Source organism: Dermacentor variabilis, chromosome 5 (assembly GCF_050947875.1).
Source record: "Dermacentor variabilis isolate Ectoservices chromosome 5, ASM5094787v1, whole genome shotgun sequence".
Classification (NCBI taxonomy): domain Eukaryota; kingdom Metazoa; phylum Arthropoda; class Arachnida; order Ixodida; family Ixodidae; genus Dermacentor; species Dermacentor variabilis.
In genome coordinates, this window is record NC_134572.1 from 46995749 (window position 1) to 47010567 (window position 14819).

Consider the following 14819-nt stretch of genomic DNA (forward strand, 5'->3'; position numbering starts at 1 on the left):
AGGCCGTCGTCTGCTCCATTAGCTAGGATGCCTGTACTCGGAAAACGGAATGAGTCGTCGTACGTTGGCGCCAACGCGCTTGCTTTCTACCTTGAGACAACATACGCGACCTACCAGTGGTGATGAGCGCACGTTCTACGCCGTGTTATCGATCTCTCGCGAAACGTAAGTAGACCTTTCTAGTACACTCTAACGTAAGTGACTCAGCCCGACTCGGCTGACTGAGAAACGGCCGACTGAGAAACGGCCGACTGAGAAACGGCCGGGAAACTTAAAGCCGCCTTACGTACATTCCTTTCTATAAATTAAAACGACGCCGTTGTCATAACATCTGACTGTGTGAAAAGGCATCAATCTTGATTACAATACAAACGCAGCAGTGAAAAGTGGACAACGTTGCAGAAAGTTTGCTATGTTCAACCAATATTATTTCATATAAACGTGTTCTTATGGCCCAAAACACAAATGCTAACACCACCCAAGAGCGATGCAAATACTATGAACACGCGTTACGAACAAAAGATTTTCATTGCCCCAAACGACGGGGAAAATGTGACGATACGCATTCCTCTTGGCCGCCATTGCATATGGCTGCTCATTAGCATAATTCGTGCGGCTCGGCTCGTCGAACCACAAATTATGGCGTATCTCTGTAATGGAGGCCCAGCGCAACGTCAAATTGACGTTTACGAAACAGCCCTTCCTGTGACGCTGGCCACGGCACAATCCTTTAGCCAATTAGCAAGCTGACATGGCGCCTACCTGGGATCGCTACCACATATTCGCGATATTGCAGGTACATTGCACTGGCTTCTGCACGCTACCACTTACTTTCTGAAGCGCTAACGTCGCAATATAGCTCCCAAGGACCAAAAATGTGCATTAGTCGATAAAATTTGCAGGACCACGTCAGGTTTCGTCATCTTGATGAAAACGCAACATTGCACTTTGCAAAACTTCCGTTTCCGGGCACAAATTTCAAGGCACGTGAGGTCTCGACAGCCAATCAGAGTCAACATGGAGGATAATGGCGGCCACATAGTTTCATATGGGCGGCCGTGCAGCCACCATGCGTGTCGAGAATAGAGCCTCTGGCAAAATATGGAGTTCCTGCCGACATTTATCAGCACTGTAGAGACATTAATAGCATAGGTGGCGATGGGCGCGGTTGATCTCTGAGGGATCAATGCACTCAATCTTGTTTTTATTGGGATAGCAAGTTATACATAGCATGCACAAATTAATGGACTGCAGCACCTTATCTGAAGCCTCTCGTGGGTCATGTCTTTAATCATCAAAAATAATTTTTAAAAAAGGGGGGGGGGGGACTCCAAAGTGTGCACCGAAAACTCTGAGGCAATTGCAGTCATTCGACGAGTACACGCTAGATGGCACTAAAATACCACAAGATAGGCAAGGCCACAGCAGGCAAGACATTAGGCAAAATAAGAGAAAGAGCTTGGTGGCGCAGCGCCACCACCCCACTTTAAAGGGGATGTTTATAATATCCACCAGTAGTACCTGCGCCCTGCTAACGTAAGTTTGTATGTGTACCTCACGGGCATCTCTCAAAAGGGGGAGGGGAGGCCCAGGTGCAGCTGACCATGACCCCCCCGTTGATATTTTCTCACCTCTACCCCAGCGTCTTCCGCTCCTTCCTACCACCACGAAGCGACAAATCATGGGATGCCCTCCTGCACCCCCAAGGGAAATGGAGAATTATGCTCGCTCCCTCCTCCCCCTCCCCGCCCCCCAACAAACAAACTTGCCACTACTGCGGCCTCTGGTACATCTGACATATTGATTGACGAGCCATAGCACGAACAGTGAATCACAAATCTTTATGGGTCACAGGTCCCACGACAAATGTGAATTTATGCTCTGTCAAGGCACAGCGATTGTAATTTACTCGTTAGATCGCACAAGCAGCCATAGGTTGCAACTTTGAAATCAAGGCTATGGTGCCCACAATTTGAGGGAATCAAGCTTTTGTGAAAATCCCTAGTCACGTAAACTATTGTGGAAATGGAAGTCAGCAACTGTAAGAGACCTGAATGTGCAATCGCATTACAGCCATTTGGGTGTAGCGTGAAGATCTGCTGGTTTTTAAAATCACGATGGAACAGCAAATCCAGTTTCCAAACATGTTGAAGTTGGTGCAAGAATAGAATCAGTAAGGTGCAGGCAGAGCACACACTTTGTAACAATTTTATTTCCTTTGACCACAGCGATGACTGCTCGAAGGCACTTGCACAAGTTCTGCAATAAGGCACTTCTATGTGAACGAAAGAACAGAATTCTGATGCAGGTTCTCTTTAAGATATAGAAAATCTACTTGTCTTTCCTGCCTCATGTTAGAATAAAAAAAAAATAGGCTTCTTCCCGATGGAAGCATTGTCACTGGATACAAACACCAAACGCCTGTAAATTGCAGCAACAGCACCTTTCATCTCACAGAAACATTACTCCAACATTGTATATCTCACAAAAAATTTCAGAATAGCACAAGAAGCACTCTTGCATCAAATGCCATCATAACATGCTTTAAGCTTGACATGCTTCGCTACTGAATACAAAAGTAAATGTGCAGAAACTGGTGCTGTGGGTTGGGAGAAATCGCAGTCAAAATGGCACACTACTGAGAAATACTGTAACTGCGCTGCACGCAACTGGCACGTGGCTTAGTCAAAGTGGCAATGTTTTGAGAAATAGTGCTAAAAAAAATGCATAGGTGTCTATATACCACATAGATAACAACTGTTGTAGCTTATTGCATAGAACCATCAACTCTGCTTAACTGCACAGTGAACTCCTTTGCTACGGCAATTTAGACTCGTCACAGCCAACAAATTTCCACATGCACTCTCATTATTCAGTACCTTTACTTAAATATACATTTGAAAATGATGCACGAGTAATGAATCACATCCATGCAGAAATGAAAAACATAAGCTCATGCAGAGACATTGTGGTAGGCGATCTTGAGGCCAAATCCTCAGCATTGGTGCCTTCCAGCTCACGACAGACATGAATGTGGTCCCTATATGCACCTCCAGTGCTTTTTAACACGCATGGCGAGATAGTAAGGTGCAAGTTAAGAAGAATGCCGGGCGTTCGTGGCTTTGTGTTTTAAAAGAATTGCGTGGGATATTATTACTCCTTCACAATTCTTTCTGAAATGCGTAAGCATTCCTGTGCCTACCCAACGAGGAAACCTATCCTTCTGTCCGTCATGTAAGACGAATCGCTATATGTAATTAATGTATAAAACAAAATAAATTCGAAAGGAAAAACATTGGTGGTGGTGAGTTTCGAAGCTACAACCCCACGATCAGAAGCCGAGTGATTTACCCCACCAGTGGGCTACACACCCATGCTTGCGTAAGGTTAATATATCTGAGACATATGAATGTGTTGTATCGGTGGTACAAAACAAATGTCAAAGGAGAACAGTTTCTATGAAAGCTTTGTCAAAAAATTTGGTGATGGTAGAATAAAAGTCATCTCTAGGCCCACATGTAGAGCTGACTTGGAGCACTGTCGACATCAGGAAAATTCTGATTTTGCGAAAATTTCATGCCAAACATGCCATACTCCCTATGTGTTTCGGTGGTAGCAGGGTACGCCTTTTGTTGTGGCATTCCTTCACGGTCCAAAATGCCACCAATCTGAGGGCTTATGCATCCAACTATGCAGACATAAGCAGTCAATGAGTTGATAAGGATGATGAGGAGTGATGAGGGGTTATATGGGTGTCATCAAGGTTGATAATGGTTTGATGAGGATGGATAAGATGCTAAAGAGCGATAAGGGCTTATAATGGTTCAAGCAATTCTGATAAGGTCAATAAGCACCGATAAGGGTTGGATCAAGTCTGCTAAAGTTGACACTGACTGATAAGGGTTTATAGCAGTCGGATTCAGTTTCATAACATTGATGATGACAACAGGCTGCATGGAGATGACCAAGTGGCACAGTGCTTACACATACTTAAGACAACTCCCAGAAGGGCTTCTGCTTGAATTTTTTGCACAGTCAATGTCTGACAATGATTGCACATTATATTCGCTCTGAAACGCAACCACCTTTGCTTAGTGAAAAATAATGTTGAAGTTGATGACGACGAGCACATCCTGGTCTGTTTCCTTCAGTGTTTAAAATAATTTGATCAAAATCGCAGATGACTGAAACAAAGTAAAAATAGACTCCTCAATGAAATATGCTTCCTGTGATCTCGTTTTGGCATGTTTTGGGCAGAATTCCCGTGGTCGTTCTACTACTGGCATGCCACTGTTACAGGTTCACATAGATTCCAACTCTACATGCCCTGCACTAGAAGCCAGCGTAGAACCTAATTCATCCTTTGCAGCTGGTTCACAGACCACTGAGGTGAAGTTTTCATCGTGCAAAAAAGTCAACTGGCCAAGTATTTCGTTTTTTTCTTTCTTTAACCTTCAAAGTGTCTATTGACATTCTGCATGACGGAAACAGCTTGCCAGACATTTAAGACTATACATATTATGTGGTGTGTTGCTGGAACGAGGAAGGAATGCAAATGTCAATAATATAGTTGAATGCCATGTTAGGCAAGAGTTCAAGCAGCATACAAATCTGTTCATTAGAATCAGCATGAATCAGTGTCAACAGCACAGATACCTATAACAACTAAACCTCAAATGCATGGAATGGTAGGAAATGTGCAGTAATATCCACTCCTACAGTAAACACGTCATTGGTACTCAAGCTGACATAAGGTTTAAGATTTCCTCACTTCAATGTAATTGTCAGCTATGGGTTAGGTGAATGTCCAGTGATGAAAGATTAGCCTCCAGGCTTTCTTATATGGTTTTGGAGTCTAAATATATTAGTTGTTCCCACTGGGAACCGAACAATTTAAATGGATCTTCCACTTGACCTACACTTGTATTGTAAAGGAAAAGTGTGGCCTTTACTGTTAGGCAAACATTAAAGGTTCACTAAAAAGTAAAAAAGAAAAGTGCAGAAACCATCAACAATGTTCAAAGCAAGCAAATAGGCAAAAAAAAAAAAACATGTATTCCTTGCAGAATCCAACCGTCAACCAACCGTAGAAATGTCTGAAAGAGCCAAAGAAAGCTATTCGCGTTAAAATGAGCTGAGCCAGAGTAGAGAGAATTCCTACAACAAAACAAGTCTTAACATGTCTGAGTAATATGACATCATAGGCAAGAGTGCCACTGAGAAAAACCACTGCAAAGCAAGTGCCTTCATGCGAAACAGCTTGATAGCAAAGTTCCGAAGCAGCACGTATAACACAGGTACAAAAAGAAATGGAAATCTGAGCATGCCATGCAATTAGAATTCAATAGCTCCTCACGACCAGCACGAGGAGAATGCTAGCAGCAGAATAAATAATAATAAGTATTTCAAAGTTTATTGCCGAGCAGCAGTTAAGAAAGGCAACAAGATATAGAGCGTGAACTCTGTATGGTGTGTGTTCCATACAGATTTAAAGTTACGTGTAAAACAGTGCGTTTAATAAAGACAATGTATAATAACCAGGCCCAATTGCCGCCCTACTTGCAATAGTTTAAAATCAAGAGCGGCTCAGGCTAGCGTAGATAGTTATCTGCTTTATTTCTCAGAAATGGCCATTCCATTCTTAGCATGTTTCACCAGCTTTAACCACTAGTACTTATTTCCTAAACTCTTTTGCCAATAATGTAGAAGTCTTGTGACAATATGCATTCCAGACTTTGTGCACTACAAAAAAGAGTGCACATATATGCTCATGTGTTTGGTACGGATACTCTTTCTCCCTGATTATCTGTTAGGAGATTGTAGCTTATGTCCCAACTGAACCTTTTTTATTACTGGGGACATTTGATGAAATGAGAATTCCTGCCAGACAGCTGCCCGTATCTCTGCTCAGCCAGATAAGCTTCCAAAATTACTCTGGCATGCAGTCAATCGAGCACGCAAATGCATTTGTCACCTCAAAGTACATGACCAGCATGCAAAAAAACATTGCCATAATAAGGCATCACAAGAACAAACTAAAACAACTGCCACTAAGCATGTCAATGTAATAAATAACGCAGCACATTGAAAATGAGAGATTGAGAACAGGGTAGCTCTACGTTTTATAACAAGATTATGGCTTGTACCAGTCTAAGCATGTTCAGTCAGTGCACTGCCACCACAATCAAAGCAATAATAATTAAATGCCAAATACTACAAATGGTTGTTAATTTGACACTTTTTGACTCAGAAATTTTGATAAGCCATTCAGTCCTGGCCACAGCAGGCCTTCATACTTAGTGAATGGTATCAAATATTCTTGATCTGTAAGAATTTGGCATAGCAGAGGACAAATCAGGTGAGTGCAGATACCATAAAAAAAAAAAAGACATACTGGTGTACCTGCCAGCATACGAACGTCAAAACATGCAAACATTTTGCAGACATGACAACAACAAAAAAACGGGGGGGGGGGGGGACAGCACATATGTTATCAGTTTTGTTCACATACACAACTTCTGAGGGATATAGATGCACTTTTTAACAGTGATTTACCTTTAGAAGCAACACGCAAGCAGCAGCAAACTTAGAACATCAATGTACTGTTTTTAGATCACAGTGCATTTTTTCAGCTACTTTACTGTTGCAGATTTGGCCTGCTTCAAGAACTTGTCTGAAAAAACTTGCTTGAAGCAGCAATGTTCTTTCCACGACTTCAAAGTGCATAGAAAGGAACCAATGAGCGAAAATTTTGACAGTGGAGCTGTTAGAAGCTTGCCGGGTTTCTCTTGACGTACGCAGCTTCACCATGCTGGTGGAGAGAGAGCCGAGAGTGAAAGCAGAGTATAAAAATAGCATCGCGCAGCATAGCGACGTGAAGCCTAGTGAAGGCTTCACCATAGTGAAGCCTAGCAGGGGAGAAGGAGCGGCGCATGAGGCGGGGGGCGGGCTAGGTGAGAGAGGAAGGGCGTTCTCTGGTGGCTGCTAGGGTGCCCTCCTCACCCACTGCTCCGTACAGAGTGGAGACAACTGCGGCATCTATTACGGCGTTGGCCACGCGAGCTGCGAACACCGGCGTGTCTAGTGTGTAGTTTGGCACTACTTTACTGGCTTTCACCCAGCTCCACTGGTATCCGGTGTTTGCGATAGCAGAGCCACGCATAATTTTTTTTGTCAACAGAATTAATGATTTGGCGAACTTGACACAAAATTCGTAAAATCTTAGACCCCCCCCCCCCCCTTCATAAATGTTAAGGAAAATTCAGGATAGATGGAAAGTATGCACTGGTCATGTCAGAGTAAACTGGAAATGCAGAAAATATTGCATTGTTCATCACTTAGACATACATACAAGAGTGTTTTCAAGTGGCAATTTCTTGCTTGTCTTCGTCTACTGCATCCCTCATGCTGCATCTTTTATAGCATTTGTAATGTAAGCGCCATCGTTGCATGCTATGTCCTTCCTGTTGTTGTAGCAATGCTGTATGGTAGTGCTGACAAAACAGCTGGAGTGCATTTCGATGAAAACAGCAATTACTAAGTTTACACGCACAGCGGTGCTCAAGAGCTGCTACAGTGTAGTGAAGGACCTTGACTAATTTTGATTAGTCGCAGATAACATGCACTTGCATTTTTTCATTCTACACTCTGAAGGCAGCTGAAAATTGTGAAAGTCTGTATTTCTCTGTACATGAACACATTTCTTATATCAAAGCAAGAATAAAGGGCAGGGGCTGAGAAGAACCATGCAGCAGACAAAACACACCTGTTTGAGTTTAGTACCAGGCCCAATGTCAAGCTTGACAGCAATCAAACAAACAGCTAGGCATCCCTATGCTTGCCTTGAATGTTGTTGTAAACTACCACGTAAGGTTTAAAAATATGTGAAGAAATAATGAATGAAATAGAAGGCTTGATAAGTCTAGCATTTGAAAACCACTAACACAAAATGAAAAGTAAATTGACTTCTAGCCACAATGATGTCAGATACATCTATAGCGATCGTCAGTGCTTGTTACATACGAAACGTAAATCCAGAGCTTCAGCTCATAAAACTGTTTCCACCACTACAATTTCAGCCTTTCTCTGAATATTTGTCATTACCTTCACAGGGGTCAAGATTACACCACAGCACAACAGTGCTTGAAGGAAGACACTCTCCATTAGATAAGGCCTAACAATCACTATGTTTTGGTTAGTAAACCGCCTAATCATTTCTCCATCTGCACAGGTACATTCGTTCATGGCAACTAAGCCTTTTTTACAAGGCACACATATTGCACTCGGTTTCCATGAAGAATCGCAAAGTGAAAAAGCAAAAATCAAAAATATAAAGACGAGGCACTCTTCTGAGCCCCTCGTGTCATGTCTTCCTGTCAAGTAAAACACACATTTTGCACATGTCAGTGCATATTAACACAAGGTAAAGCACCTAAAGGGATTGAGTTCAATGAGGAATTGATTTCCTCTTGTCAATGACAGTAAATGCACACATTACAACAAGAACAGGTCTCTCTGTCCTGAAATTCTTCAAGTGTGAATGTACACGAAGGTCAAGGCAGTGTCACATTGATTAAAATGTAATCCGTCTAGTTACTACATTCGGCAGCGCATTTCTCAACACTTAGTACAGAAAGGATGAAATGTGCATGACGGACCCGCACTTCATTGCAGGAATACTTTTAAGCCCTACCCGCTTTCTGGTGTATGCTGCACATTAGAAACCTGTGTACAATTTACATGCAAACGTACGCTGTACTCAACCACAGTTAGCCATATATCTCTACAAACCGGCAGAAAAAATGCAACCGTGGTCATCAGTAGAACCTTTTTACAAGTCCCGCAGGTAACTGTACAAAAATAGAACCGAGTGTGTTCCTTTTCTTATCTTACAAAGTGGCTCACAAATGGTAAATAAATGACTGAAAGGAGCTTCATCCATGACAGCCCAACTCCCAAGCTCAAACGATTTAACAAAACTTGTTGCTGAGCTAGTTGGTTCATGACTTAGAAACAAAGGTTATGGCACTAAGCAGACTCGTCTGCTCGGCACCGTAACCTTTGTTCCCAAGCTCACTCTTCCAATATGGAAGATGGTTGTTCCCAGCATAGTCTCTTGCCTGGCCTTAATAAGGATGACCAGCATGGCACATTTTGCACGTGAACAGACTGCATAAGTGCTAGTCAGGAGAGATTTGACATGCCAACCAACACGTTTTCACATTGGCAATGGATTCTCGCCAAGCCAAAAAACAGTGCTAACTATGTGCATTGAAGCTATCCCGAATCTATGCTGCATGTGGGTCACTTGAACAGATCAATCTAAAGCAAGGTATGCCACAGCGAGGCCACCCGAGTGCAACATGGTTAGGCATAGCATGGAGGCAAATAATCTGTGGTACCTTTCAAAGGGGCCCTGCAACAGATTTTTTCTTAATTTGACAACACAATGAAATAAGTCCAATGCTCTTCATTGAACATACTATTTGTGTAGAAATCTTCAAAAGGACCTAATAAGAACAAACACATAAAGAGAGCAATGTTTAGTTTTCATATTCCCTTTCAATTTGCGTTTTCTCTCGGCTGTGGCGGCAGCAACAATGCTGTGCCTATTGCTTCGTCCTTTTTCTTCATTTCACAGTATACATAAGGTATTTGAGAATGACAAGTGAGTGGTGGCAGGATGGGTGGGATGCATCAACAGCCATCATTTCCCAGCTTGCTTGATTGGAGAGAGGAAGGCTGTGCATGCATGTGCAAGTGTTGGCTCAGGAGTAATTCATGAACAGTTGCCCAATGGTTGGCGTCTATGGGCTGTTATGCGGGTGTTTGACATCAGTGGCAGAGCCTCGAAAGCTGCAGGAGAGATCAATCGATCTACAGTTAAACCTCGATACAGTAAACTCCAATATAACGCAATTCTTGATTTAACAACATATTTAGGTTTTTATAGCCTGTCCATAGAACACCATGTATTTAGAACCTCAACATAATGAAGCGTGTTTATACTCAATTCTCATGTAATATTTCACTGCAATAATAAATACCGAGATAACAAATCCAAATGGCTGAATTACAAGCGGCTGCTTGCAAACACACCCCTCAAATAACGTGTGACCGAGAGCGACTGCCAAAGTGGAGCAGCGTCATGTTCCGGATAAAGTCCAAGTACGACAAAATCCTGTCGCACCTTGCATGTTACATGCTTTAGGTGCGAGTACAAGCGTGCCAGGGTAAGCTGAGAATTATGATGCGTCTTGATGAGCGCAGTCTTTCCCGTAAAAGGGGAGAGGGGCACGTAGGCACGCGTCTCCTTTCCTAGTGGGGGCCATGGCTGCGCAGTGGCTGTCAGTGTAGCTGAGCACATACGCAGCCCACACGCCCTGCTCAGAGATAATGTGTCACGTGGGCAAGGAGTGGACATGCCAAGATGGTGTGGTATCATGTGGGCTGTCATCCCAAGAGTTTAATACTGGAGGTTGCATAACGCCAACTTTCAGATGTGGGTTGAATCAAGAGGCAGATGAAGCATTTCCTCCCTGCTGCCGGTGCTTTTCATAACAGTGTCATCCCACTGCGAGCTACACTATCACCTGCAGGGGCAGAGTGGATGCAAAAGTCTGGCTGGCTGTGTTTCGTACCACTGATGTGAGGATATTATCGACATGGCATGAAGCCGTATCTTTCTCGTCGTCGACCCACAAATTCAACAAAATATATATTTTCATCATTCGGATTTGCTTCTGAATGCCCGGTAACGTGGAAAATCTTGCGGCCCCTTCCATGAAAAATTAATCAGTAACTGTACTTATCTGCATAAAAGGGGGCAAATGAGTGCTCCCTGCTACATGTAGCGTAACATTTGGTTCGAATGTTGGCGGAAGCATTGTCTACAGATGGCAAAAATTTTCTTACAATATTCAAAAAGTGTTGCAGTGCCCCTTTAACTGAAACCTGAACAATAAGCTCAGGTGGTATTTTTGAAGAAGTAAGCTAACTTGATCATTAAAGTGCTTTCCTTTTGTCAAGATTACTTTTGCTTCAAACGGGAGTTGCAGTGGTGCATGCCTCAGCACCTCCCGCTGTGATCAGCCTTGGCACCATTTGTTGCATGCAGGTGTTGCATATGACTATGACGTAGTGTCCATGGCACACACAGTGCAATTTCACATGCAGTAAATGCTCCACGCGAGGCAGGCTTTAGATGATGTTCTTGGAAGCCCTGTGATGAGTGTCCAAGCACAAGCACGAGCTAACACTTGTCATTGGCCGAGGGCAAAGAGAATGGACGGAAGGAAAGGCTCCTGCTGGCCCCAGCATGCAAGTTCAAACAGCAGTCGTGTTTTAGACACCACACCATTTCAATGTGCTAAAATATTCTTTCAAAACTCTGTTCTTGTTGATTTCATGGTAAGAGGTTGTTTGCAAGAAGAGAAAATGCAGGCCACAATTCCGATTTTGGAATTGAATTCACGTAGCAAGTTGTAACAACTCATTTGCCAGAATTCATCGGGTGAACCTGCTTCCGATGTTCTGAGTGCCAGTGCTACTACTTGGTCGTGCCAAGGTATGGCTCTCCAGCCCTCCTTCCATCCATTCTCGCTACCGGGCCAAGAAGTGCTGTTCAGTGGAAGCCCGGGTTGGTGTGCTCGATGATGCAGCGACGGCAGTACTTGCGCACAATGCGGTAGCCGTCCACGGTCACCCCCGCACAGTCCTGGAGGCTGAGCTGCTGCAGGCCCCGGCAGAAGTAGGCCAGGGCCTGCAGGCCTCGGTCGGTGACCAGGTCACATGACTTGAGGCTCAGCTTGCGCAAGTTCAGGCAGTGGCGGGCTAAGAATGCCAGGCCTCGGTCTCCAACCTGCCAGAGTTTATGAATGTCACATCAAAGTTGTGTATTGGTGATGGAGGCAACATTAGAAACTGATTGACTGATTGATTCATGGGAGCTTAACATCCTAAAGTAACACTGGGGCTATGAGAGACCTTGTAGTGCAGGGCTAAAGATTATTTGGTCAGGTGTGGCCTTTTGTTGTGCACTTAAACGTAAGTGCACGGATGTTGTTGAATTTTGTCCCCACTGAAATGCAGCAGCTGGGACCGGGAACTGAACCTGTGACCTTACGTTAAGCAGCAGCAGTAGGCCACAGCCACTGAGCCACCTTGGCAGGTACAGTCGAACCTGACTGTATCGAACCGATTTACACCGACTTATTCTGTATATTGAACAATTTCTGAACACGGTATAGTTACAAAAAGTACAGCACAACCTCATTCATACTTTCTGGAAAAAAATGCGAGATGAAGCATATTAACCAGGAAAAACGTACGATCCGAACTAACTAAAAAAATTTGACAGACTCAACTATTGTTGACATCGATGCAATCCAAATTGTCGCATGGATCGTTGCGATATAAGACATCGATGCGCATCGAGCTGGTGGTGCTCCAGCAGCCCAAGACATGTATTGTTTTTCAATTTCGTGGTGTTTTAAGAGGGCGATGAGAAACCGAAGAGAAATTGAGTTGGTGGGCGACGCCGGATGCCCTCGAAGCGGAATGTGATGCCCACATAGCACCACCTGATGCAGGGAGCAGCGGCGCGTTTGAATTATCACCTACTAAAAGCGTCAAGTACACCACCAATGGCACTACGTACCTTGTGCTGTAAAACAAATAGGTGAAGACGCTTATCGCAATAGGTTTGGCAGCGATAGCTGTGAATGCAGCGTGCGACGACCCAGGCGGAGATTTGCTGGTACAGTGAAACCTCATTAAACAGTAGTTGGCTGGAGCTCGGAAAAACTATGTACTAAACGGTAGTACTGTTTAACCGAAATAGCATGAGATCGCCCAATTACCTGTCGAAAACGGAACTCAGAGAGAGTGCGATGAAAGGGGAAAGAAACATGCAGTATTTATTCACTTCACGCGACAAAAGTGTTATTTTCGTTTGATGCCACGGTGGCCTAGCACGACGACAGTGGCCTCAAACTCACTGAGGCTGCGTGCCAGCTTTTCAGCCAGCCCCCTCTTCTCGGCAAACACCCGCATCGCAGATTCCTCGTTGGCGTTACGTATTCTCCATGCACGCGCGCAGTAGTGCTGCAGAAGTCCCAGGGGCGCATTTTCATTGCTGGGTGCCAGAGTTTGGAATACTTTTCGTTTGGAATAGAGTTACGTCATCGCGCCCCTGTTCTCGTCGCGACGACTGCATTCATTAGGCTGACGTAATGCGTAGCTTCTGCCACTGTCGGGCCTGAATTGCCCGTGCTGTCGCTTTCCGTGTCGTCCTTATCACTGTCGCTAGGCGACACTTCGGCAACAACAGAGGCAACGATGGCGAAAAGTCAAACCTCGTAGCAGACATGTCTTCACAGTCGCAGCAGTGCTGCCGAGCAACTTCGCATTCTAAATGCCATACACCGTAGTCAACAGCAGATCCCTGTCGCGTGCCAGCACCGACTTCTTCGTGTCACGTTCGATAGCACGGACGATGTCTAATTTTTCTTCTATACTGAGCACCCAGCGTCTTTTTTATCCGAGCTTGGGAATGACGCGAGTCCTTGCTTGCATGACGCCATAACGCTCTCTGGCACGGCGTCGAAATGATGCTGATGTTGATGTGGCTTCATGCGCAGACGCACAGGGCCCTTGGAGGCTGTTGTTCTGATCTCTGAGGCTTGTTGTTCTGCCAGGCCGCCCGATGGAGACGACGCACCACTGTGTTTGCACGACGAAAAGTTGAAACGCTACGTTTTAACCAATGCATACGCAATAAGCTGGTACAGTTTATGCGGATACAAAACACATTATTTTCAACGGCCGCTAAGTCGGGGATTTGACTTTACTACTTTTAATATGAAACTACTGTTTAAGCGGGTACAGTTTAACGAGGTTTTACTGTACCAGAATAAGAAACTGTGGACACCATCATTTCAACGTGAGATGAGCGGCCATATACTGCTCTCAATCCCATATGCCTCATGCCTTTTATTCCGATAGCAATTATATGGACACTCCAGGCACATTTCAGCCGCCAGCGTCGATGTCGCCAGGAGGTGCTGTATAAAGTCCAAGTGAAAGCGTGTGAGGGTGAGCTGGCGAACGTGGCTCAATGGGCTCAATCTCGGGTGCGCGAGTGACAAAGGTGGGCCGGAAGCACACCCTCTCCTGTCGCAAGCGAGGAACGGAGGCGAGGCGAGGGAGACTGTTCTTTTCCGGCAGCTGCTGCTCTCGGCATGGCTATGCGGGCGCCGTATCTTAAAAGCAATCTGCGACGTGGCCAAAGTGCGCACCCACGCAGACATCTTCAAAGCAACCTGCGATATGGGCAGTGTGTGTGTAGTGCCGGTAACTTTGTATGCGCACTGCTTTTGACGCTTCATTCGTGCTGAAGCGAGAGATGCACGAAGGTCAATTCGGTCGCTGCTGCTGCTGCGATTCCTCACTCCAGCACTTTGACAGCTAGTTCCCGTGCTCATCGAGCGAGATGCGTTCATGTTTACCTGTGCCCTCGTGACACCGTGCTTGTTATTCCAGTTAAAACACGTTGGCGGGCTAGTTGGTTTGAATCTATGACATAATGCGTAAGGGCGCCTGAACAAGGACTTAAAAAGAAACAGACACACAGCCAATCCCTAGAGGCTCTTGTACTCTTGTCATGCAAGATGGTGCAAGTCCGAGTTGCCTCGCTGCTTTTTCATTCATTGTGTTTGCGCCTTGTGGGCCTTCTCCCGCAGTGTTGTCGTGATGGCTAGCGTGAAGCGGTAGAATTTCCCTTTTGCTGTGAAGCTTGAAATCATAAATCGAGTCTAACA

General features: G+C 44.7%; 1 protein-coding gene across 2 annotated transcripts in view; it reads right to left on the reverse strand.

Moving 5' to 3' along the window:
* Nucleotides 1–7658: 7658 nt before the first annotated feature.
* The window catches only part of LOC142582536 (F-box/LRR-repeat protein 7-like), a 94566-nt gene continuing 87405 nt past the window's right edge, over nt 7659–14819 (reverse strand). For both annotated transcript variants that reach the window (XM_075692367.1, XM_075692366.1), the window contains exon 7: nt 7659–11860. In XM_075692367.1, the coding sequence (XP_075548482.1) occupies nt 11624–11860 (237 nt within the window). In that variant the 3' untranslated portion in view covers nt 7659–11623. The remainder of the gene's footprint in view (nt 11861–14819) is intronic.